Consider the following 26,590-nt stretch of genomic DNA (forward strand, 5'->3'; position numbering starts at 1 on the left):
TATAAACAGATCATTTGTTTAGGATTTAAATCAGGAAAATGTTTAGTATTCATAGTGAGAAATCTTTAGAAAGTCTGAGAAATGCATACTTAACTAACAAACAAGGTAGAAAAACATTTTATTTCTTACTCGTTTCTACAATCTTTCCTTCCCAACCATAAATTCAAGATCTTTTAGAAATGTATTCTTCTTTCTTCCAGATGTCCTAATCCTCTACTATGCTGACAGAGAAGGTCAGGAAACTGGTTTTCTATTCTCAGTACATGACTCAGTAATTCTCATCTTGTTATTTACACACATGATTTCCCACACTTCAAAATTCATGCCTTCCTCTGTTGAATTATGTCATATTTCTTTCTTTCAATACTATATTTCAGGCTCATTCCTCCGTAAGGAATTCTCATAGTAATAGCACCTGGTATGTCCCTTTAGTCATCGAAAGAATACCACAGTTAAAATTATAAACTTCATTTTGAGTTAGCCAGAATAAATTGTCTATGAAAATACTGAAAACATACAAAGGACATTTTTTTCTCAGTTTTAAAACTGTATTCCGCTTTAAAAACTGTTTTCTAGGCCGGGCGCGGTGGCTCACGCCTGTAATCCCAGCACTTTGGGAGGCCGAGGCGGGCGGATCACAGGGTCAGGAGATCAAGACCATCCTGGCTAACACGGTGAAACCCCGTCGCTACTAAAAATACAAAAAATTAGCCGGGCGCGGTGGCAGGCTCCTGTAGTCCCAGCTACTCGGGAGGCTGAGGCAGGAGAATGGCACGAACCCGGGAGGCGGAGCTTGCAGTGAGCCGAGATCAGTCCACTGCACTCCAGCCTGGGCGACAGAGAGAGACTCCGTCTCAAAAAAACAAAACAAAAACAAAAAAACCTGTTTTCTAGTCACTTAAGTTGCAAATTCTATCTCGTCTCTAATATATTGAGTTGGAGTTGGGAAAAGGATAGAAAGAACACTCTTTTAAAACTCAAAAATGGAAAAAGGCCAGGATGAGGCTTGGGGCACATAAGACTGCTGGCATATAATTTTATTTTCTTTCTATTCATATCTTCAGATGTAGAGCCAAAGACTAAAAGCAGGAGTCGTAGAAGGACAAACAGGGCTTTCTAGCTGGCTGGGGGCAAACAGGTAGAGAGACTTGAGCTAATAGGAATCCAAAGAAAGATCTGGTTTGAAACAATTGTGCACAATCTATGTGAACCAGACAGAGCTCGCAGTTGTCAGACCCTCTGTCCGGGTGAGTTAACTTAACTCACACTCAGAGACTAAATTAGAGTTACTCAAGCAACAGTGAATAAGTTGTTAGTGAAAGAGGCTGGATAGCATTTAAAGATTTGTATTTATTTATTCTTGTTCTAAGTTGTGCCTTATCTGTAGATAAAAGTTATGCAACTACTAATCAAAGCGCATAACTTATATCTTACAGAGAAGCCATTATTAGGTAGGACGAGCATATTATTCTTCTAGTTTCAAACAACTGTGCCTCTGCGAGGCCTAACTATTTGGATTTTTTTTTTTTTTTTTTGAGACAAGGTCTTGCTCTGTTGCCCAAGCTGGAGTGTCACGATCGTAGCTCACTGTAACTTTCAATTTCTGGGTTCAGGTGATCCTCCTGCTTCAGCTTCCCACATAGTTGGGACTGAAGATGTGCACCACAATGGCTGTCTAATTTTTATTTTTTAATTTTTGTAGAGATGGGGGTCTCACTATGTTTTCCACACTGGTCTCAAGCTCCTGTCCTGCCGCCTTGGCCTCACAAAGGGCTAGAATTACAGGTGTGAGCCACCACGCCAGGTCCTGGCTGTTTGGATTTTAAGACCAAGGGAAACATACTATTTGTTGACCCCTCGGTCTCACTGAGGACCTGGAAAGAAATAACAGCAACAGTGCTGGCCTTGCAAATCCAAACCTAAAACGTGCTGTCTTAAAAAAGAAACGGGGCGTAGTGGCTGACGCCTGTAATCTCAGCACTTTGGGAGGCCGAGGCAGGTGGATCACGAGGTCAGGAAATCGAGCCCATCCTGGCTAACACGGTGAAACCCCGTCTCTACTAAAAATACAAAAAATTAGCCGGGCGCAGTGGCAGGCGCCTGTAGTCCCAGCTATTTGGGAGGCTAAGGCAGGAGAATGGCGTGAACCCAGGAGGCAGAGCTTGCAGTGAGCAGAGATCAGGCCACTGCACTCCAGCCTGGGCGACACAGTGAGACTCCGTCTCAAAAAAAAAAAAGAAAAGAAAAAGAAAGAAACTTCATACACGTCAAAATATCCAGTTGCTTTTTCTTTTATAATTTCACCATTATAGATTTATTCCTTTGGACTAATAAAAAGTTAAAATATTACATTGTAACTCATTAGTCATGCTTTAGTATGACATTTTAAAAAATTAATATTTCTTTATAGCTAGCTAAGCAAAGGGCCCTGAGGAGAGAAAGAGGACCCTGAAGTTGGGAGAGGGGCTTGGGGAGTGAATTGTGGAAAGTGGCCAATAGCTTAGAAAGTACTGGTTGGGTAGGAGGGTCTTAAGGGCAGTATCTGTCACTTACTCAAGGATGTTACACAGATGTCATTTGATAAATATTTGTCGGCTGTAAAGCAGCACCTGGAAGTGAGGAAGAAATGGAAAATTTGCCTCAGGCTGATCCTGCTAGTACACAATGGTATATGTCTGTGTCATGTTTCATGTATTATCTATGTATCCTGTGTGCTTGTCCTGATTGGCCCAATAGATTGCATGTGCCATAAAAGCGAAGCGTTAGCTCCTGTTTTGTTTTGAGGTCTCTTTGAGGCCCTGCACACCAGGGCCCCTCCATAAATGGTGCTGACAGACTGACAACCTGTGCTGGCAACCATCAGCCAAAGGGAGGAAAAAAGCACCTGAATCAGCTGAGAGTCAGCCAAGAATCATAGTCAAATATAATTTTCAGCACAAATATTATAGGACCTTCTCATGCTAAAAAACAAACAAAAAGCTCAAGGACACATTTTATGGGAGTGAACCTTGGGCAGGCTTTATTTTAGCATAGCTGTAAGAAACAAACAAAAAGGAAAACTAAATCAGAATAGTCAAGAGTATAAACATCTCTCTAGAAAGAGCAAGTCAATAACAATTCGGGCTAACAGATTTTTTTTTTTTTTTTTTTTTTTTTGAGATGTAGTCTTGCTGTTGCCCAGGCTGGGCGCGATGCAATGGCGTGATCTCGGCTCACTGCAACCTCCACCTCCCGGGTTCAGGTGATTCTCCAGCCTCAGCCTCACGAGTAGCCGGGACTACAGGCACCTGCTACCATGCCAGGCTAATTTTTGTATTTTTAGTAGCGATGGGATTTCACCATGTTGGCCAAGCTGGTCTTGAACTCCTGACCTCAGGTGATCCACCCACCTCGGCCTCTCAAAGTGCTGGGATTACAGGCATGAGCCACTGTGCCTGGCCCAGATCATTTCAAAAAATGTTTTTTCTATCTTCTGACTTTTATGGAAGAACGGCTGTGATTGCTTTTTATGGCTATATAGCAAGGCCCATCATCCTAGTCACTTCCTGGCCTAGGTAGGCCCCATCCAACCGAGGCTTAGATGCCAACTCAACACCGAAAACTTGGTTTGCCAGCACATCATTATTTTAAATGATCAGATTGGAATATGTTACCATTATAGAAATTGGTTTGCTATTACAAGTCTAAACTTCTTTGCAAGTGATCTACATGGTATTTAAATTTTATAATTCACATACAATAGTAACAGCAAATACATCTTTAGTGCTTACTTTGTGCCAGTCTCTGTTCTAAGTATAATTATGTGAATTTGTCTCATCCCTACACTAACTCTGTGAGGGTACTTGTCCTCATTTTACAAAGGAGAAAGTGAAGCTCAGGGAACTTGCCCCAGGCACAGAGGTAGGAAGTGGCAGAGGCAGAATTTGAACCCTTAAGAGTCTACCTCCAGGGCCCAAGCTCTCACCTCAGTCCTGGGCTGCCCTTCATTTACCCTGTAGTAAATGCAGTGCAGTTTCTACTAAACGCACTGCTCCTTATTTACCCTAGAATTCCTTCAGTGCAGGATTATCTGAGGACCACCTGTGTCACAATCACTTGATAAAGATGCAGATTTTAGGCAATATCTCAGACCAACTGAATTGAAATTTCGGGGGACAATGCCCAGAAATCTGTTTTGTTAACAAGCTCCTTCAAGAAATTTAACAGTCACCACCGTTTGGACTTCCAGAGTGAAGATTTCTTTCTAAGCATTTCTAGTAGGCTTAGGGTTCCATTTGGAAAAAAATGGAAATGATATATCTATACCTGTAGAATTTTCTATAGAATTTCTGTTTCTAAATAGGTTAGTGTTTAATTGAATGAAATCTGTACCTTTTTAAATAGTAGCAACCAGATGGGGGAAAACAAACTTGCTTGAGCAATGGTGAATGGGGATACTCACATTATAATTTGCTTTTTTTTTTTTTTTTTGAGACAGAGTCTCGCTCTGTCGCCCAGTCTGCAGTGGCGTGATCTTGGCTCACTGCAACCTCTGCCTCCCAGGTTCAAGCGATTCTCCTGCCTCAGCCTCCCAAGTAGCTGGGACTACAGGCGCGTGCCACCACGCCCGACTAATTTTTTGTATTTTTAGTAGAGACGGGGTTTCACCGTGTTAGCCAAAATGGTCTCAACCTCCTGACCTCGTGATCCGTCCACCTGGGCCTCCCAAAGTGCTGGGATTACAGGCTTGAGCCACCATGCCCAGCCATTACTGTTCCATTTTAATCAAGCATTGTTATTATGGTTTCTAAAAAGTATAACCTCAAGTCTTTCATATATATATCAGTTTTATTGAGATATAATTTACATGGCATAAAATTCATCCATTTAAAGTTTATAATTCAATGGTTTTTAGTATAGTCACAGGGTTGAGTGCCTAGCAAAATGATCAATTTCAGAATGTTTTCATCACCCTAACAAAAAACCCAATACTTATTAGCAGACACTTCCCATTCTTGCCTCCCTTCAGTCTAAGGAAATCACTAATCTACTTTCCGTTTCTGTAGATTTGCCTAGTCTGGACATTTCATATAAATGGAATGATACAATACATTTCAAATAAGTGGAATAATAACAATATATGGTCTTCTGTAACTGGTTTCTTTCACCTAACATAATTTTTAAAAGGTTCATCTATGTTTTAACATGTCAGTACTTTCTTTTTATTGTTGAATAATATTCTATTATACATACAAATGTTTCACATTCTATTTATCCATTCATCAGTTGATGGACATTTGTGTTGTTTATACTTTTTGGCTATTGTGAATAATGCAGCTATGAACATTCATCTACCATTTTTGTTTGTTTGTTTGTTTTTTTCAAGACAGGGTCTTACTCTGTTGCTCAGGCAGGAGTGCACTGGTGCAGTCTCAGCTCGCTGCAGCCTCGATCTCCCAGGCTCAAGCGAACCTCCCGCCTCAGCCCCACAAGTAGCTGGGACTACAGACATGCACCACCACGCCTGGCTAATTTTTTTATTTTTCATAGAGACGGGGTTTCACCAGGTTGCCCAGGCTGGTCTTGAACTCCTGAACTCAAGTGATCCATCCACCTCGGCCTGCCAAAGTGCTGGGATTACAGGTGTGAGCCACCACACCCAGTCTATGTACAAGTTTTCGAATGTGCATAAGTTTTCTGGTCCTTTGGGTATATATCTAGGAATGGAATTGCTGGATCACATGGTAACTGTTGCTTAACCTTTTGGGGAGCTGCCAGATTGTTTTTGAAAGCAGCTACACCATTTTACATTCCCATCAGCAGTGTATGTGGCTTATAATTTCTCTACATTTTTGCCAGTATTTACTATTATCTGGTTTTTTTATTGTAGCTATCCTAGTAGATGTGAAGTGGTGGCTTATTTTGGATTTGATTTGCTTTTCCCTGATGACTAATGACACTGAACAGCTTTTCATGTCTCATTGGCCATTTGTATATCTTCTTTGGAGAAATGATATTCAGATCCTTTGCTACTTTTTTTTTTTTTTGAGACGGAGTCTCTCGCTCAGTCGCCCAGGCTGGAGTGCAGTGGCGCAATCTCGGCTCACTGCAAGCTCCGCCTCCCGGGTTCACGCCATTCTCCTGCCTCAGCCTCCCAAGTAGCTGGGACTACAGGCGCCTGCCACACCGCGCCTGGCTAATTTTTTGTATTTTTAGTGGAGACGGGGTTTCACCGTGTTAGCCAGGATGGTCTCAATCTCCTCACCTCGTGATCTGCCTGTCTCGGCCTCCCAAAGTGCTGGGATTACAGTCCTTTGCCTACTTTTAATTGGATTATCTTTTATCATTAAATTTAAAAATTCTTTATGTATGCTAGATACAAGTCCCTTGTGAAGTCCCTTGGTTTGTAAGTATTTTCTCCCATTCTGTGAGCTGTCTTTTCATTTCTTTCTTTCTTTCTTTCTTTGAGACAGAGTCTTGCTCTGTTGCCCAGGCTGGAGTGCAGTGGCATGATCTCTGCTCACTGCAACCTCTGCTTCCCAGGTTCAAGTGATTCTCATGCCTCAGCCTACTGAGTAGCTGGGATTACAGACACAGACCACCATACACAGCTAATTTCTTGTATTTTGTATTTTTAGCTAAGCTGGTCTCGAACTTCTGGCCTCAAGTGATCCGCCCACCTCAGCCTCTCAAAGTGCTGGGATTATAGACATGAACCATCACGCCTGGCTATCTTTTCATTTCTTGATACTATCCTTTGAAGCATACTTTCTTGATACTTATCTTCAACCTTATTTCCATTACAATGAAGTTGTTATGAGTTGAATAGTGTCCTCCAAAATTTATCTGTTAAATTTATAATCCCCCGTATTTCAGAATGTGACCTTATTTGAAATAGGGTTGTTGCAGATGTATTAGTTAAGATAAGGTCATACTGGAGTAGGGTGGGCTTCCAATTCAATATGACTAGTGTCCTTATTAAAAGAGGAAGTTTGGACGCAGGTATGCACACAGGAAGAATGTCATGTGAACACTGGAGTTACTTGCCACAGGCCTAGGGACTATTAGAACCTAGGAGATAGGCCTAGAACAGATCCTTCCCTAGTGCCTTTAGGGGGAGTATGGTCCTACCAACACCTTGATATTTGACTTCTATCTTCCAGAACTATGAGATAATGAATTTCTGTTGTTTAAGTCATTCAGAATGCACTACGTTTTACAGTAGCCCTAGTGTTAGAATAGGTAGCCAGGCAGACATGAGCAAGACAGCAGAGCTCCCCATCCATGTCTACTATTTTAGAGAGGCAATTGTTATACTGTCTCTCTAAAATAGTAACTGGTTGCAGCCAGCATCAGGGAAAGGCAATCTCCCAATAGATAGAAAACAACAGAAGCTGGTGATCAGCAGCTTCTCAGTAAGATCTCAGGAGTTGGGTAAGAGGGCTCAAGCATGTGCACTAAGAGGCAAAATGGCATACAACAAGTATATGGCCTTCCTCTAGGATTGCTTAACTGGTAAGGGGAAAACACCTCAAGTGAACATGTGTACAACTTCAGTAAGGTGATCGCTCCCTAGTGCTGGCAGGTCACAGCACATGCAGACAGCCCACCACAAGGGAAAAAGCAAGGGAGGAGACACAGAAATCCTGGCACCATGCCAATGTGTAAAACCCCAAGTCAAGGGCCAAACAGTGCACTTGGATCTCTCAGGTCACTCACTTGGCCCTGTTGCAAGTGTACTTTTTACTTCCTTTCATTCCTGCTCTATAACTTTTTGATAAACTTTCACTCCTGCTCTAAAAGTTGCCTCAGTCTCTCTGCCTTATGCCCCTCAGCAGAATTCTTTCCTCCAAGAAGGCAAAAATAGAGTTTCTGCAGACCCAACGGATTTGCCATTGCTAACACTAGTAAACTAATACACATGCCCAAAATAAGTTAGATCTACTTTTCTTTCTCCTTCCTTCCTTCCCTCCCTCCCTCTTTTCTTTTCCTTCCTTCCTTCCTTTTTTTTCTTCTTGAGACGGGGCTTCACTCTGTCACCCAGGCTGGAGTGTAGTGCACCCCGGCGGGAGTGTAGTGGCATGATCTTGGCTCACTGCAACCTCTGCCTCCTCAGTTAAATGATTCTCTTGCCTCAGCCTCCTAAGTAGCTGGGACTACAGGCATGCTTGGCATATGTTCTCAGGATTTCCTGGTCCTCTGTAATGGGTGATGGCCACTCATATTTAGCTCAGAATAAATCTCTTCAAATATTTTACAGAGTTTGACTCTTTTCATTTACAATAATATACCACTTCTTGGTTTGTAATCCTAATTATATTAATCAATTATATAAAAAATTACATTGTATTTAATGGCTCCATCTTTACTTTTCCTATATAAGTGCCTTAGGGCACTTATTTATTAAAATATGTTAGTGTTTATAACCTTTAGTGGACATTTAGGTTGCCTGCCTAACATTTTGGTTGCTTAACTCCTGTAAACTAAAAATAAAATTCTAAGCCTCCCAAGTGACTGAACAGACCATGCCTTGGCCAAGGGGACCCCAGGGTAACCTTGAAAACTAAATTCTCATTCATGACAGGATGCCAGGGTCAAACAAGCCTTATTATACCCCTTCCTCAATATTCAGGATTAGCCTTTCTTCCCTAAGGGCTAAACAGAAACCAGCCCTTTTGAAAGATTCCACCACTAATATCAACCAACCACCTGATATTGCCTCTAGTTTTTTGCCTGATAAGAGATCACCACATGGAGTGGTTCTGGCCCATCTCCAGAGAATGCACAGTAAGAGTTTTCATGTCCTCTGCTTTGCCTTTTGATGTCAGAGGACTGAAAACTCCACCCTCGGATCATGTTAACACTGCCATTTTTTGTACATGGGACCCATGAAGGGGCATGAAGTTCCGTTGCGTAAGCACACATTTATCTTTTGATAAATATTCATGACTTCTCCTATAGCTTATTGAATACATATATTTGGCCACCCTGCTCAGCATAAATTCCTGTTCTCTTTGCCCCTCCCTCAGAGTGTCTGTTTCTGGCTTCTGGCTGTGGGGTCAGCCTGTCAGCATGGCCACCCTACAGGCTGCAACCCTTTCTGAGAAATAACTTTCCAAATTTGTGAACCTCATCATTCCTCAGTTGACACTCCCCTTTTCCTTTCTGAATGGAAAATGGTTTTGTTCAAATACCCCTCTCCTCCCATACGAAACAAGGAAGGTGATCTTAAACTCAGCAGATTTAGGCTGTACTTTGTCTAAGAAACTAGTCATAGTGTTATTGACCACTGGTTCTTGGGCTGTCAATGCAATAGAGATTGACGTGAGGCCAAAACAGTTTCCCTAGACAAGCCTTCATTGGAGCTTATGCTCGGACATAAGGGAGGTAGCACAAAAGAGAGAATTCCCTGACTGACTCCCCAAAAAGAACTAGTCGTGTTTTTTTATTAGGCAAAGTGCGGGAATTGACATCGGGGTAGGATATGCAGGCTGGACTGGGCAAAGCATATCATGTGTAGGCTATGCAGGTCAGCATTACCTGGTTAGTATGGTTATCTTGAGTAATGGGCAGCCAGAGGCAACAAGCCTGTAAATCAATTGTTCAGCATTCCTTCCCTACCTAGGACACTCCATAACCTTGGTCATCTCCTAAGACCAGTTCTGGGAAATCTTTTTTTTTTTTTTTTCCAGACAGGATCTCACTCTGTTGCCCAGGCTGGAGTGCAGTGGTGTGATCTTGGCTTGCTGCAGCCTCCACCTTCAGGCTCAAGCAATCCTCCCACCTCAGCCTCCTGAGTAGCTGGGACCACAGGCACAGACCACCACGCTTGGCTAATTTTTCAATTTTTTGTAGAAATGAGGTCTTGCTGTGGGGTACACACTGGTCTTGAACTTCTGGGCCCAAGCAATCCTCCCACCTTGGCCTCCCAAAGTGCTGGAATTGCAGGTGTGAGCTATTGTGCCCAGCCTAGTTCCTGGAATTCTTTAAGTAAAAGGCATGGTTTAAACATTAAGGCATCAGTGAGGTAGTAGTGTAGGTTTTGTGCTCGGTGAGGGTGCATGAAAGAATGCTCTAGTGGGGGTGAGGTGAAGCTAAGCCCCATTTCTACTCTGTCTCAATTGTAACCTCATTTTCATTTCCAGTGATTGGTCTACAAATGTACAAAATATAGTTTTGGTAAATGAGACCTAAGGAGAATTCTAATGGGGAATTTCTGAGAAGGGTTTCCCCTGCTCTCAAGAAAGAGACACGGAAGAGTAAGTTCCTTCTTCCTCCCCTGCTGCAGCCAACTTTTGACAATATGGTAGTCTGGGCTTTGGGGAATTGCTCATATAGAGGACTGAAGAGTGGAGAGAGAGAAGTTGGGCTCTTGATGAGGTTGGTGAGCTGTAATTGAAGATTATCTTATCACTGGACTTGTTATATGAAATGATAAATGTCTGTATCATTTCAACTAGTTTTACTCAGAGTTTTGTCTTTTGTAGCCCAAGGAATCTGAACTAGTATATCACTGTTCTTTCCAAATAATAACCTTTCACTTTATTTGGCTGCGTTTTTTTGCTAATGCCTAAGCTCTACTTGAACTTTATTAGATAATTATTCTGCTTTCTTCTGTGCTCTAAACATTTCTTGATTTGATACAACTTCAAACATTACTAATTAATGCAGTGTATGTGTGCTACAAATGGGTTACAAAGGCAATGAGATATTGACTCCTTCGGTCCTTAGGGTGGCTGGAAACCTCATGATGGTCAGCCTTGCCCTGGCGGGAAGCAGCTTCCTCCATTTACTCAAGTGCTGAACAAATAACATTTTCAAATGTGTTCAATGAATTAATGTATTGTTGTTGCTTATTTCAAAATAATTAGAAAGATCACTTAGTAGGGCTGAATCCAAATTCCCTATGGAATATCAACTAATTAAGTTGGAATCTTAATTAAATGATTAATGGAATAGACTTCTAATAGATGAAATTAGCTATATTTCTCTCTATTCCATATTCTTTTCGAGGATTTTTGTCATTGACCCCAATTTGCTTATGGAAACTGGGAGGCAACAGAAAACTCTGAAGCACTGGTTTAGAACACAGATGGCCTGAGTTCCAGTCCATGTCTGCTCGTGGATTGTGCGTAAATATTCTACCCTCTCTAGACAGTAGTTCCCTCCTTATCTGTTTCAATGTGAGGCTCGGATTTGCTGATCTATGGAATACCAAGTGTTTTATTTTGATAAAAATATTCCTATATTCATTGATTATCAAGTTTGTCAGTTCTTTAAACAAATGCAATTTGTTTTTCAGGGTGCTTATATTTTTTCCTGTCATGCTATTTATTATGTATTATAATTAACTCCCCAAATTAATGGTTTTCAAGCGTTAAATGGTAGAGAGCAATGATTCTGAAGACAGTAGATGGGTATAGTAGATAATGTCACATTATCTCCTTTGATAATAAATAGTAACTTCATAATAACTTAAACTGTCATATTCTTAAACTAAAGAGGAAGTTCTGTGTGGGAGGATAGGCGGGTGTTAAAGATAAACACATAATGGGTTTTGGTTGTGAAATTGTGATATCATATTCCCTCAAAAAGGCTCTATGAAGTCAAATGTAAAACAGTATCCATTGAAACAAAACAAACTTCATTATTATTCTTTTGCTCCTAGGTAGGATTCTGAAACATTTCGGTTTGTTTACTATTTTTACTTCTTATACAAAACCACGTCTTTTTTTTTTTTTTTTTTTTGAGATGGAGTCTTGCTCTGTCGCCCAGGCTGGAGTGCAGTGGTGTGATCTCGGTTCATCGCAACCTCCGCCTCCCAGGTTCAAGTGATTCTCATGCCTCAGCTTCTCATGCCTCACCCTCCGGAATAGCTGGGATTACCGGTGTGTGCCACCACGCCCGGCTAATTTTATTTTTTTGTATTTTTACATGTCTTTAAATGGTCCTTCATGTCTTTGTGTGTGTGAAGGAATGGGAGGGGTGGGAGGCAAGAGGTTGGCAAAGAAATCATTTGTCTCTTTGTCAAAGAAATCTCAAAAAGACATAATGATCCACCTATATTCGCTAGTGCATTTTTTTTTACCACGTCTCTGCAGAGTTGGGATATGTAAAACAAAACACAAGGTAGCATGTTTCACACTTAAAAGCATGATAGGCTGTAGGTTACAGATGAAGTGAGGTGAGGCGATTTAACAAGCTGCAGTGTTTTAAATATCTCCTATACTAAGTGGTTTGGTTGCAAAAGTAACTTCAAGGGAACATGACATGACCTAAAATATAGAGAAGAGCGTCTTATTTAAGCAATACAATATGTGAAGTATGTTAACAAAATCTAGCTCTGCGTATACTATATAATATCTGAACTGGGATACATCAGCTCCTGTGGTTCACTATTTTTGGTTCTAAAATGTCAGTACTAGGGGCCAGCCTAACGGTTCTGATTACCTTTCACACATTAGGGAGATAGCAGCTCTGAGGTATCATATGATACAGACACCTTCTCTGTACTGATCAAACACATCATTCAGTATGGAGTCATTAACTGGAAGGGTTTGCAGCAGTGGAAGTGAACTCTAAACACCACTATGTCCTTCACTTATTCATGCAAAAATTATTTATTGTATACTTACCCAGGCATTGGGGATACAGCCTTAAAAAAGATTACGACTCTGCCCTCACAAAGCTTGCATTCTTGAGAGGGAGACTGATAATAAGCAACAAATCCAAAACATTGTTTCAGACAGTGATGAGTGCTGAGAAGGAAATAAAGCAAGGCCAAGTCTTTATAGAGTGTTTGTGGCTATTTTAGATGTATGGTCAGACAAGGGTTCTTTGCAGAGGTGACATATGAGCCGAGACTTAAATGACAAGATGGAATCAGTAGGCAAAGCACTAAGCAGAAGAAACAGTTCTTGTGCGAGGAGCGAGCAAAAGGAATGATTAACAATGATGGATGGAACTTGGCGACTTCCGGGAACAGCATGAAGGCCTTTGTGACCAAAACATGATGAGTATGTGCTGATGAGGTCCCAGAGTTAGGCAAGGAGTTTCATTTTTTATTCTAAGTGCAGTTGGTATCCACTGGAAGTTTCAAGTAGAGCGTGGATTGTGAGGGATGTAATAACAACAGACAGTTTAAAATACAATATTGTACTTCGATTTGACTTCTTCGAAACCTAGTTTCCAATTCCAGTGCTGGTCAAACAACACCCTGGCCGTCCCTGTTTGAGCAGGCTGTTTGCGCTTGTCGCGGCTTGTTTGTCCCTGGCGCCCCGCTGTTGAAAGCCTGGGAGCGTGTGACAGTTGGCAGGCGCAGTGAGGCGCAGTCCGAGCCAAGTCAATGCAGGGGCCGGGGCTGAGGGAGGGGAAGAGGCAGAGGAGGCGGTGATGGCGCGCTGGGAGGGCGGCGGCCTCTGCAGCGAGGGTGGTGGCGATGCGCATACCGAGAGAAGAAGGAAGCGGTCCCCGACGAGCCTCCTCGGGGCTTATGGGGCCCCTGGCGGTTCGGCCTCGGAGGCTAGCGGGGCTGCCCGATTTGGCACTGGAAACAATGGTGGTTCGGGGCTGGAGGCAATGGCGCGAGTGCTGGGGTGCAGGGGCGACTAGGGGAGTTTCGGTTTCTCGGGCCTAGCGCCGCGGAGCCTTGCTGCGGGCCCCAGTGGTGGCACCCCCGGGAACCGCAGGTGTTGATTTAAGGCTCGGAACAGGCGGGCCTTCTGCCCACATCCTGCGGCGCCCGCGACCCGGGCCGGGCGATCCGGCGCCGGGTTTTGTTATCCGCCCGCACCTAGAGGCCGCGCCCGCAGCCGCCAGCCCCGGGACTGGACCCCAGGGCGCCCTCGGCCCTGCGGGGTCCCCGCCCTCTCTTCTGTCTCCTCCTCACCGCCCTCCTGGGGCACTCTGATGCGGGCGGGCATCTCTGCCGAAAACACCTACAGCGCCCGCTCCCTTGGTCCTTCGAGCAGTGATCCCTCCGCGGCCAACCTCCCCAGGGAAACCAGCGATTCGCGGTTCGGATAGCGACCTTCGCCCCCAGGTTCCTGCTCTGCCTTCAGACTTCGGCTTCAGTGGCACCTGCTCAGCGAGGCCTCGTCTCACCAAGCCATCCGAATTAACTGCCCACTCACTCGCCATCACATCACCCCGATTTAATGCGCAGCGGGGCACTGACTTTACACTCGTGTGTCTTCTGTGTTTATTTATGGTCTGTTTCTGGAATGTCCGCTCCTGGGACTGGGACCATGTTTTTCTGGCGCAGTGCGGGTGTCTCGGCGTCCAGGATCGGGCGGGTCGCAGTAGGGCTCCACATTTGTTGAGTGACTGAACACGGTTCCCGGCCGGGGAGAGCGCCGCAGCCGGGTCCACTTCAGGCAGGGGCTGGGCTTTCCCGGCCCCGCCTAGGCCCCGCCCCCAGCGCGAACCCGCTCCCACCTCGCCTGTCCGCGGAGCAGCCGGGGGTTTGACTGTGCTTTTCCTTCTTGCTTCCCTCGCTCTTTCTGCAGCCGCCACGAAAACCCGGAACGGCGGAGCCACCGAGCGGCGGAGCGGAGCCGCCCCTCGCGGCACCTCCCTGGCAGCCCTTGGAGGCCGCGCTGGGCATGCTCAGTCGGCTGGGCCGCCTCAGCTCTCGGAGTAGGAAGCTCGGGCGCTCCGGCTGTAAGGAGCCGCGGCGGGGGGAAAATGGAGCCCTTCACCAATGGTGAGTGGGTGGCCGAGGCGCCGGGACCCGGGCTCTCCGGAGCTCTGAGGGTCGTGGGCAGTCGTGACACGCGGGGTCGGGCTGCAGCCGTCTCCCCCAACACCGCGGGCTTCCCACGAGGGCTGAGGGAGGAAGGGAGAGGGGATCTGGGGGAGGCAGGGAGGTTTGGGGGGCGGGCGGCGGCCAGTGCGGGACCCAGGGCTGGCTTGAAGGTCAGCGCCGCCGCCGCTCGCCCGGGGTGCGGCCGGTGGGCAAACAGCAAAGTTTGGGCTGCTGTGCGCAGAGGAGTGGGCAGTGGGAAAGTTGGCAGCTCAGGTTTGCCCCCGGAGGAGGCGGTGTCGGCCCGACTCTCCTGTAGGAGCGTTAAGTTGTGGCAGCTGCCGAGCCCAACTTTTGTGGGGCGCCAGGAGCTGTCCCCCTGCCCTTCAGTGAGCTGCCGGCGTGACTTTTCCTAATAGGGCGGGGTGGGGGTGGGAGGCTTGGCAGGTTAATGTTGTGGAAGGAAGGGAAACTTCAGGAAAGGCTTGCTCACCTCGCTCGGGGCCGCGGAGGTGCCTGGCCACAGTGCCACCCTCCTGACCCTGCCGAGGTACTCGGCAGGGCCACCACGCATCCCCTCACTGGCTGCAGATCACATCAGTTTTTCAGTCAAAGACTTGTTAATGTCAAGGGTCCGTCACGGTGGTGATACCACTGTGTGACAGGAAGCGAGAGTCAACGCAGGGAGCCTGCACCCTGCAAACAGCCACAGCCCTTCACTGAACGGGGAGCATAAATCCCACCCTAGTTAGAACCATGGCTTTTGTGCGGACCAGAAGTGCCAGAGCCACAATATAGGGGTGAGATGTCTTACCGTTTTGCGGTGTCGAGTGTGTGGATTCCCTTTTAAGATAGAAAGTAGGAAAACTGCCAGTAAGGGAGACGACTCACTAAAAGAGGATTCACTCTCTGGTTGACATGTTTTCCTGAGTGTGGTTGGTTACTTCAGGTACAGTATCACATTAATAGGGGCCACAGTCTATATCCCTGTTTAGTTTGTTAGTTACCGCTCAAGAGCAGACAGATATTGTCCACTTTATCCCAAATCCCAGCCAGACTTTGTTGTATGCTGTGCTTCATTCATGGGGCTGTGAACTACTGATTATATTCTCCCTTCTCCTAATGTAGAATGCTTTATTCTACTGCCATCTTTCTGTATGCACTGTTTAATTAGGCTTACTGATAACAACTTTAATTCTGAATTTTCTTTCTCATTCAGGTTCTATTTGTAATTACTAAGACTTAAAGAATAGTCTGGTGAAGTTACTCGAAGAATTAAGGAAGGTTTGAGCTAAAATGAACTAGAGACCATCTAGTACTTTAGTGTAAAATATGTTTAATACAAGTCGTTAAGTCCTTGTAAGTGACTATTCCAATGTTTATTCTTTGTTTTTGGTAGAATGCTTGGAGTTACTATGTTTTTAAATGTGAAATTTCATCTAAATTAAAAAAAAATCTCTGTGATGAGGCTGACTCACCCATTTGGTCAAGATTAGTGCTAGCTGATTTGCTGAACCTTTGCCTACAGAATTAAAGTACTTTCTCAAGTTTTAAAATTGGTGTCTTTTCTCTTATAGAATATGCTTCTAGATTGCTTCTAGATGTGGGTATTTGCAAACAGTCACATCTGGGAGGACAATGGAAAAATCCCACAGAAGAGAACAAAAAAAGAAGCAATGCTTCAACTTTCATGTAGGAAATTGGATTTCTGATTCTTTCCTATCTTTCAGAGTTGATGCTGGAGGCAGCTTGGCAGTGCATAATTTTGGTTAATGTAGCAATCACTCCTTGGAGCCTTATTTAGCATCCTTTTACAAGGAAAACAGAAACGACAATATCTACAGTCAACAAGAAATTAAATGTTAGCAATTTGAAGTGCTTTTCAGGTTTAAGATGGACAGGGTATTTATTTGAAAACTTTTGAAGGATTGCTGTAGAATTTTCTAGTGTTTTCAAATGACATGGTACAGTAGACAGTTATATACTTCATCATTTTGAGTACAAAAAATAATGCATGTATAATGCTCCCATTGGTCTGGGTGTGATGATGCAGAGTATTTCATTATCCATAGAATTTATGATTGCAAGATTTATCAAGCCTGGTATTGGATTTTGTTACACGTTCATCCTCTTTTAATGGAATCTTTCCCACTTACACTTTTTCATGTATCCCTATATATGTAGAGAGGTGTATGAGCTTAACAAAAAACAGTTTCGGTAATTTAGGACCACATATCTTTTAGTTAAAATCTTGTCAGTGGTTCCATCTACTGACCTATGCATTTGTAAAGGAAGCGAATTTAGTTTATATCTTGTCACTCTAGCCTTCAATACTCATCTATTCCAGTACTTTTTTTTGTAGTTTTCCTGTTTTCTGTCCAAAGTTGCCACTGGTATGACCTATTTTTGTTGGGCCCTGTTCTCTACCTGTTGATAATTGGTTCATTTGATGAATATCCTATGTTAACCTGTTCAGGTAACATACTTCTGCAACCCATTTAAAATGCATATCCCCGGAAAGGGCTTATAAGGATGGATCTTAGTGCTAGGAATTCCCATTTAGCTCAGGATCTATTTTTGGCTTTGTCCTTGGGAGGGATTGCTATTATGCTGAAGTCTGGACATCTGGTCTGGGTTTGGATCTTTGGTGGCTTTTTTTATGAAGAGAGATGTGCTGGACCAGTACTTAAGATTGTTTTGGCAATGATGATTATGTCTTGTTAGGCAGGTAGAGGTAAAACTGTTAGGTAATAGTGATTTGTATATTACAAAAAAAAAAAAAAAAAAATTGAAGGCAACTATCTGCTTTTTTCGATAGAGATATTAGATTAAATAATTCTTTGATGTTTATCCAGATTTTTGTCTTCATTTGCATGCAGGGTTGGTATATTTTGTAAAAACTTAAATTCATCTTAAGAAATGCAAATGCTAAGGTTCACCCTCAGAATCTGATTGAGGAGGTCTGATTATATATGAAATATATACTAGAAAGTATGTATACTTTCTTTTTTTTTTGAGACACAGTCTCACTCTGTTGCCCAGGCTGGAGTGCAGTGGCACAATCTCAGCTCACTGCAACCTCTGCTTCCTGGGTTCAAGTGATCCTCCTGCCTCAGCCTCCCGAGTAGCTGGGATTACAGGCGCCCGCCACCATGCCCAACTAATTTTTGTATTTCTAGTAGAAATGAGGTTTCACCATGTTGGCCAGGTGAACTCCTGACCTCAAGTGATCCACTCACCTTAGCCTCCCAAAGTACTGGGATTACAGGCATGAGCCACCGCGCCCAGCTGAAAGTATATATACTTTCTAGTTTGTGATATATTCTAAAGTATATCTAAAGGTTGGTATTTTGGCATTTTGAGGTCCCAGAACTGAAAACGTAATTTAAATAGTTTTTTTTTCATATGAATGTAGGTCCTATGAATCACTTTTATTACCACAGTGTGGCGCATAATCAAACAAGGAGGACTTAACTGTCTTAAAAAATTATTTTTGTTTTCATGTTCAGATTGGTATCCAGTTGAAAGTATTTTTCAACTTCAAAAATGGGAAGTCTGGGCAACAAATGAGATATTTGTGGGTTGTAATACAGTATAAAATTGTGATTCCATCTTTTAATCTTACACATAACAATTGTTCTATAGATATGTGAGTCTTTTTTAAAAAAACTTTTTAGCATCACTTCTCAAAAATGTGAGCATACCACATTTTGTTTTTATTTTTCTTTTGCTCTATGATAAATTTCCACATTGAAAGACAACCCTTAAGAAATAGGAGCTCATAGTTTCTCTGTGTGATGGAATATAAGTTAAATCCTGTTTTTATCTTTCTGTCTTAAGTTTTTAATTTTATTTGGGGGAAATAAGACTATTAGGAATTAAGTGTTAGCATTACTAACAATCTAGGGTTAAAGCTATAGCTAGAAACAGCCCAGTTTTTAACTGGAAACTAGTGGTAGAAAAGTTCTTTGCTATTACTTGCCAGTTTCCAAAAAGTGTCTTGATACATGCATAAAAACAGCATATTTTAGAAACTCTTATAACCAGTGATTATCATTTATCTGTAGGTTATCCTTGAGAACTCAGCCTGAAAGATAGATAACCAGAGAGATTGGTTATAAGGAAATTATATAGAAAATAAGTGGTAATTTTCTGCTCAGTAATTCAGTCATACAGCCATCTTTTGAATGCCCATTTACAAGTAGATTTTCTGCTAGACACAGTTACATTAAAAAAAAAAAAAAAACCCACAACCTCATCATCAGATAATGGTTACCTAAATAAGAGAAATGAACAGAAGAACCTAGTTTTGTTATCATGCTAATATGAAAATATGGAAACACAGAAGAAATAAAAAAGCAATAAAGTTTTATCTAAGACAGTATTCTAATTATGAAATAAATGTACAGAAACTGTTCATAACTGTTTACATGTCTACTAATTTAGTGTAATACTCCTATTAGGAAACAGCAGTGTTAACCCTCTCTATGAAAACATTAGGAAATTGAGATTTGAAAGAGTTTAGCCAAGATTACCCCAGACGTTGGGATGGACCTAGATGAGGCCTGTGGTTCTTGGCAGTCAAGGTGAGGTCAGTGCAGCTATGTTTTGTCAATTAGTCACCTCATGTCTTGAAAACTGTAGGGCAGCAGTCCCCAAACTTTTCCGGACCAGGGACCACGGTCCGGGGGATGTATGTATACTTTCTAGTTTGTGATATATTCTAAAGGGGAGAAGGTTTGGGGATGACTCAAGTGCATTACATTTATTGTGCACTTTATTTCTATTATTATTGCATTGTAATATACAATGAAATAATTATACAACTCACCATAATGTAGAATCAGTGGGAGCCCTGAGCTTGTTTTCCTGCAAGTAGACAGTCCCATCTAGGGGTGGTGGGAGACAGTGACAGATCATCAGGCATTAGATTCTCATAAGGAGCACACAACCTAGATCCCTCGCATGCGCAGTTCACAATAGGGTTCGTGCTCCTATGAGAATCTAATGCCACCACTGATCTGACAGGAGGTGGAGCTCAGGTGGTAATGCTAATGATGGGGACTGACTGTAGACATGAAGCTTCACTTGTTTGCCTGCTGCTCACTCCTGCTGTGTGGCCTGATTCCTAACAGGCCAGAGACTGGTACTGGTCTGTGGCCTTGGGGTTGGGCAAACCTACTGTAGGGGGCTGGAGTTGAGCTGATACTACTAGGCCCTTCCATAGTATAATTGGAGCAACCAGAAAGACACAGTCTTTTTTTTATTTATTTATTATTATTATTTTTTAATTTGAATCCCTAGATAAATTTCAGCAACTTTTCTGAAAGTTTGCAAGAAGCCAGGATTGAGAATGCAGGGACATTTTGGAGCCCTTGTGGTGGTACAGTTCTTTTTATATCTAGATCTTGACCTAGATCTACATATGGCCGTTGTAGAGAGGGTTGCTTATTGCCTTGGTGTTTCTGGACAGTAAATGGAACATCAAGAGTTCTCTGTGTCCATGGAAGGGTGGACAGGATTCCCTTGTAACCTTATCCATTGTTGTAATTCATTTGTGATTGTCCTAGCAGCACCTGAAGGACTTTGCAGTTTACAAAGATGTTTAGAGAAAATTGGAAGAGGAGAATCAATGATGAAGATGAAAGAAATGTGGAGATTGGGGGTAAAGGAAGAAGCTGATAGGCAGAGATTTTAAAAATGGTCATGCCTTGATCCTTGCAAGTCTTTGGTTCAGAAATGAGCTTCAGTTGGAGAGCAGGACACTGTTGTATGAGGTTGAAGACAGAGTCTAGGTTGGAAGGGGACAGGTAGGTAGGTCTGGTTGGATTAATGGAATTGGGGGCTCAGGGGACAAATGAGTTAAGATTGGCATTTGGGAGCCTTGGCAAGAGATAGAAAACATTTGCCAGAAATTTAAGCATACTGTCTTTTTTATAGTCAGAAAATTCAGTCACTTGTAAGTTGGGACTATTCACTTGCCTGAATGTTTTAGATTTAAAGAAAAAATATAGCTCTTTGATAAACAACGTGGTGTGGAGCTGTGGTAAGCCTGCTCTTGCTCCTGACTCACCGCCGCTCGCTCTCACCAAAAAACAGGTTGGTCAGGAGATACAGAAAAACGCCCATGAAGCCAGAGGTGGCAATTCACCGAATTAGAATCACTCTAGGCCCAGCACGGTGGCTCACACCTATACTCCCAGCACTTTGGGAGGCTGAGGCAGGCGGATCACCTGAGGTCAGGAGTTTGAGGCCAGCCTGGCCAACATGGTGAAACCCTGTCTCTACTAAAAATACAAAAATTAGCTGGGTATGTTGGCACGTGCCTGTAATCCCAGCTACTCGGGAGGCTGAGGCACAAGAATCACTTGGACCCAGGAGGCGGAGGTTGCAGTGAGCCGAGATCGTGCCACTGCATTCCAGCCTGGTGACAGAGCGAGACTCCGTCTCAAAAAAAAAAAAAAAAAAAATACGAGAACACTTGGACACAGGATGGGGAACACCACACACTGGGGCCTGTCATGGAGTGGGGGGAGGGGGGAGGGATAGCATTAGGAGATATACCTAGTGTAAATGACTTAATGGGTGCAGCACACCAACATAGCACGTGTATACATATGTAACAAACCTGCACGTTGTGCACATGTACCCTAGAACTTAAAGTATAATAAAAAAAATAAATAAAAAGAATCACTCTAACGAGCTGCAAGGTAAAATCCTTGGAGAAGGTGTGTGCCGACTTGATCAATGGATCAAAGGAAAAGAATCTAAAGTGATAGGACCAGTTTGAATGCCTACCAAGACTTCGAGAAACATTACAAGAAAAACTTCTTATGAAGGTTCTGAGACATGGTATTGTTTCCAGATGAGAATCCACAAGTGACTCATTGACTTCCACAGTCTTTCTGAGATTGTTAAGCAGATTACTTCCATCATTATTGAGCCAGGAGTTGAGGTTGAAGTCACCATTGCAGATGCTTAAGTCAACTATTTTAATAAATGATTACCAGTTGTTTAAAAAAAAAAAAGAAAAAAACTAGAGAGAGCTATCTACCTTTTGGGACTACCATGGTAGCAGTCATTTGCTGTTCTTTTTTTTGGGAGGGACGGGAACAGGGTCTTGCTTGGCTGGAGTGCAGTGGCACGGTCACAGCACTGCAGCCTTGACTTCTCAGGCTCAAGCGATTCTCCTGCCTCAGCCTCCCGAGTAACTGAGACCACAGGTGCACACCACCATGCCTGGCTAATTTTTGTATTTTTTGTAGAGATGGAGTTTTGCCATGTTGGCCAGGCTGGTCTCGAACTGCTGGGCTCCAATGCTCCGCCTGTCTTGACCTCCCCAAGTGCTGGTACTATAGGTGTGAGCCAGTGCGGCCCTGTGGCCAGCCTACTATTCTTTATAGCCTGGCTTTGCTTCACTTTTCTACTGGTGCTTATGATAGAACAATGAACCAATTAATTTTTTTAAAATTCCATCCTTAACATGTAAATGAGGAGGAAACCAGGTCATTTGCCAAATAAGGAAAATTCAAGCTTCCAAGGGAGTTTCAAAAAACAATGGAGGATCAAGTTCAATTGTAGGAGACTTTTTGAAATTCTTTTTCTTCTAATACATATTGCTTAATGAAGGTACTCCTGGGCATTCCACATATTTCAAAAATGTAGTCACTGAATCAGAACTTGAATCAGTTGTCTGAATTTCTCTGGATTGTAGGGCTCAGAGTCTTCTCCAGCCAATGATCTGGGGTGAAGGAAGTTAAAGAAGGCTTCTTCAACTGAGGGAACAGAAGAATGAGGAGTGCAGTGAGAAAAGGATGCCTCTGTGGGTTGGGTGTGCTCCTTTCCTCTTGCAGCAAGTGATGAACAGTGCTATGTGGGAGCATTTCCCAGACAACTGCCTCAGGTGTCATTCAGTGCCATAGAGAAAATTTCTGGTAAGGAAGGAGGCTTAAGCCATAGTATTTCTCACAGCTGAAACTGTTATTTTGTCAAATTTAAAACAGTTATTAGTATATTCATCAATGAAACATCATTACATTGTCAATGAAACATTTCATTGTCAATGAAAAGAGTCAAACTGTAAAATCTTTAAAGAGGCTTATTCTGAGATAAATAATGTGTGACCAAGGCCCAAAGCACAGTCTCAAGAAGTCCTGAGAACATGTGCCCAACATGGTTGGGTTACAGCTTGATTTTATACATTTTAGGGAGACAGAAGTTATAGGCAGACAACATGTACATGTTGTCAATACATGTAAAGTGTACATTGGCTCAGTCTGGAAAGGTGGGATAACTCAAAGCGGGGACTTCTATTCCAGTTCATAGGTGGATTCAAAGATTTTCATCTTCTTTTTCTTATTTTTGCTTTTTTTTTTTTGAGACAGAGTCTCATTCTGTCACCCAGACTGGAGTGCAGTGGTGCAATCTCAGCTCACTGCAAACTCCGCCGCCCAGGTTCAAGCAATTGTTGTGCCTCAGCCTCCTGAGTAGCTGGGATTATAGGCATGTTGCCACCACACCCAGCTAATTTTTGTGTTTTTTCAGTAGAGATGAGATTTCGCCATATTGCCCGGGGTGGTCTCGAACTCCTGGCCTCACCCACCTCAGCCTCCCAAAGTGCTGGGATTACAGGCATGAGCCACACATGTGGCCACATTCAAAGATTTTCTGATTGGCAGTTGGTTGAAATAATTAAGTTATTATCTAAAGACCTGGAATCCATAGAAAGGAGTGTCTGGGTTAAGATAAGATAAGGGGTCGTGGAGACCAAGGTTCTTAATATGTAGACGAAGCCTCCAGGTAGCAGGCTTTCAGAGAATAGATGGTTATTATCTCTTATCGGAACCTAAAAGGTGCCAGACTCTTAGTTAAATCTCTCCTGGATCAAAAAAAGACCTGGGGCGGTGCAGTGGCTCACACCTGTAATCCTAGCACTTTGGGAGGCCAAGGCAGGAAGATTGCTTGAGGCCAGCAGTTCAAGACCAGCCTGGGCAACATAGTGAGAGCCTGTCTCTACAAAAAAATTAAAAATTAAAAAAAAAAATTAGCCAAGTGTGATGGTATGCACCTGTGGTCCCAGCTGCTTGAGAGGCTGAGGTGAAAGGATCACTTGAGCCTGGGCAAAGTGGAAGTGAGCTGTGGTCATGCCACTGCACTGCAGCCTGGGCAAGAGAGTGAGACCCTATCTCAAAAAAAAAAAAAAAAAAAAAGATCAGAAAGGTCTTTTTCTATAGAATGTTCCACACAAGAGGCAGCTTTGCAGGGCCATTTCAAAATAGGTCTAAGAAATATATTTTGGGGTAAAATACCTTTATTTCTTTCACAGCCTGCTATCTGTTGTGTGATGTTATACTAGAGTCAGTTTAGAATTTAGTATTTTATTGCTACAAAGAGTGTTTTGTCAGTCTTAAGATCTCTGTTTTAATATTAATGCTGGTCAGTTGTGCCAGAATTCCAAAGGGAGGAGAGTATAATGAGGTGTGTCTGACCCCCGCTTCCCATCATAGCCTGAGCTAGTTTTTCATGTTTACTTTGGAATGCCCTTGGCCATTCAGTCAGAGGGGTCCATTCGGTCAGTTGAGGGGCCTAGAATTTTGTTTTTGGTTTACAAAATCATTCCAAGATCCTCTTTAGAGGAAAAATGTATAGAGATTAGTGGGAATGATTGAGGAGAACTCAATCTTGAGAGCTCAATCAAAAGGAGATGTTTAAATATCTTTTTAAGTTGGTATTGGTAAAGTGATTTGAAGACAGAAAGAATGTAATACATGTCTGGTGTCTGCTTGTCCTATAATTGTCGGAAGGGCCTCAGTGATGAAATAAGGGAGGCTGCCATGACACTTGAGTCTTGGTGAGAGGAGCTAGTGTGTCCAGATTTATCAAGATCAGCTGCAGGAGTTTGGGCTGGCCCCCTCTTATTAGTAGTTTCTCTGTTTTTTAAACTGGAGGCTCAGCGCCTTAGTATCTAGATTGGGTAGCTACATTATGAAGATAACTCAAACTGAACAATAGAGTATTGGGTATTAGTGGGAATAAGAAATGCATTGCTCTTTAAAGCAGCAGCCTCACTTCCATCTGCATCAGTACAGGATACTGAGAGGCTTGGTAGCATTCCACTTGTAGGAAGCACACAGAAAAATAATTGAATATAGAAAAGAGGGTCTAGTGTGACTTGGGGATTAGATAATAGAGCATGTTGAATTAGATGGAAATAAGCACATGTTCACTAAAGTGTGGCTAGCTTTGTTCAAGTCCAGTTGTTCACTGCACTTGGGCATAGTTCTGTTTTAATTAATTACCAATTCAGGAAACATTATTGCAATAAAAACTTGAAGAATTTATGCATAGAATCTTGTCTTGGCACATCATCGAATGACAATGACGATTAGTAGAAAAAATGTAGTTACAATCCCAGCCTTTTGACTAATCCATAACTAATTTTTTAAGTTGGTTAAAAACTGGCCCTCAGTCAGTTGTAAATTGATGACAAAGTTGTTACTGTAAAGACTGAAGACTGTCGTATACCTGGTGTTTTATCAATCCGATGAGTCACATGGAAAAGTATTACAAAAAATTATCTGCAAGGTAATTTTTTGTTCAGATCCTTCTGAGATCTGGCAAATAAATGTATTCACCAACTGAGATTTCTTGTTTAACTCACAAGTTTTCTGTATACATTGAAGAATTCTTATAAATTTCCTTTGCAGATCCCATTCAGTGATATGCATTCTTTGTTAAATAACTCACAGATACTCATTATGTCTAATGTAATTTTTCATTTTAAATAAGGAATTATAGGTTAAGATGTTCTTTTAAGACTATAGTATAGCAAATTGATGGAATTTAAAAGTAAACTTTTTATCTTTAGATCTTGTGAAAGTATTTGCAGCTATGCTGATTTGCTTGAGAGATTAATGAGCATAAATATTTAGGCATCATTGACAATGTAAATTACTTTATATTGCTAAATCTAACAGGGGCCCTAAGCATTGTTAAAGACTGGCACCCTATATTGTGAGGAAAGATTTAAGAAATACTTTGGAATGTAAAGATTTTTTGTTAATTTGACTGGGGGGACAAGTTTGTATAAATATAAATGTAAATAATTTAACCTAGGAAAAGAAAAAGAAAATTGAAAATTGGAGCTAAAATAATTTGATTTTTCCCTCAACAGGGTTATTGGCTGTCTTTTAAGTGACTAAAAGAGCGTATCTTTATGTGAATTTTAGGCATGGTCATATGATTAATACAAGGATAAAGCAACCAAGTGCTCTCAGTATTTATTCCCGTGCTATTTGTCTGTTTTTTAGTTCATGGAGTATTGTGTTGTACTTGGTAATTTGATGCTTTTGAGATGTCCTTTAGACAGATTTTTAACTACAGGACTTCCTCTGTAGAATTGACAATGTGTTTGACTCTCTGTGGCATTGACAATGTTTTTGAATGCCTAATTGTTCAGTAGAACTCCATGGTTATTATTACAACTTTGTACATTATTATAAATATTTTATATTAGTTGTATATTCCACTGCAGATAGCAACCAGAAAACTAAATACAGAAATATTACATATAGAGAGAATATAATGTACAAAAAAAATCTTGGGAGATGAGTGCTTTGGGTTTAATTCTATTTTATTGAAACCAGAGAATAATAGGATTCAGATCTACCTAATTTTTCTATTTTTCTGATTTTCCATTTTTCTCTTTTTGAATTTTTTCCTTTTTACATTACGTTAGTAATTTGTTCTTCATCTCTTATTTTTATCACCTAGACAGAAAATATAGCAAAGCATAAATCATTTTTCAGGTCACCATGCTTCACTCTTCTTTTATTGGGGAAGGGGCAGTGGTGATCCGGGAAGAAGCAT

General features: G+C 42.2%; 1 protein-coding gene across 2 annotated transcripts in view; it reads left to right on the forward strand.

Moving 5' to 3' along the window:
• Positions 1-10,342: 10,342 nt before the first annotated feature.
• LNPEP (leucyl and cystinyl aminopeptidase) overlaps positions 10,343-26,590 on the forward strand; it is a 98,328-nt gene continuing 82,080 nt past the window's right edge. Inside the window, exon 1 of one of the 2 annotated variants that reach the window (XM_055387180.2) lies at positions 10,343-10,359. Coding sequence is in view for 1 of the 2 variants with exons in the window: in XM_063705896.1 (XP_063561966.1) it covers positions 14,665-14,683 (19 nt within the window). In the remaining variant the exon portion in view is untranslated. Of the gene's footprint in view, positions 10,360-12,576; positions 14,684-26,590 lie in introns of those variants that run through there. The other variant, XM_063705896.1, reaches the window with a different exon arrangement.

Source organism: Gorilla gorilla, chromosome 4 (assembly GCF_029281585.2).
Source record: "Gorilla gorilla gorilla isolate KB3781 chromosome 4, NHGRI_mGorGor1-v2.1_pri, whole genome shotgun sequence".
NCBI lineage: Eukaryota > Metazoa > Chordata > Mammalia > Primates > Hominidae > Gorilla > Gorilla gorilla.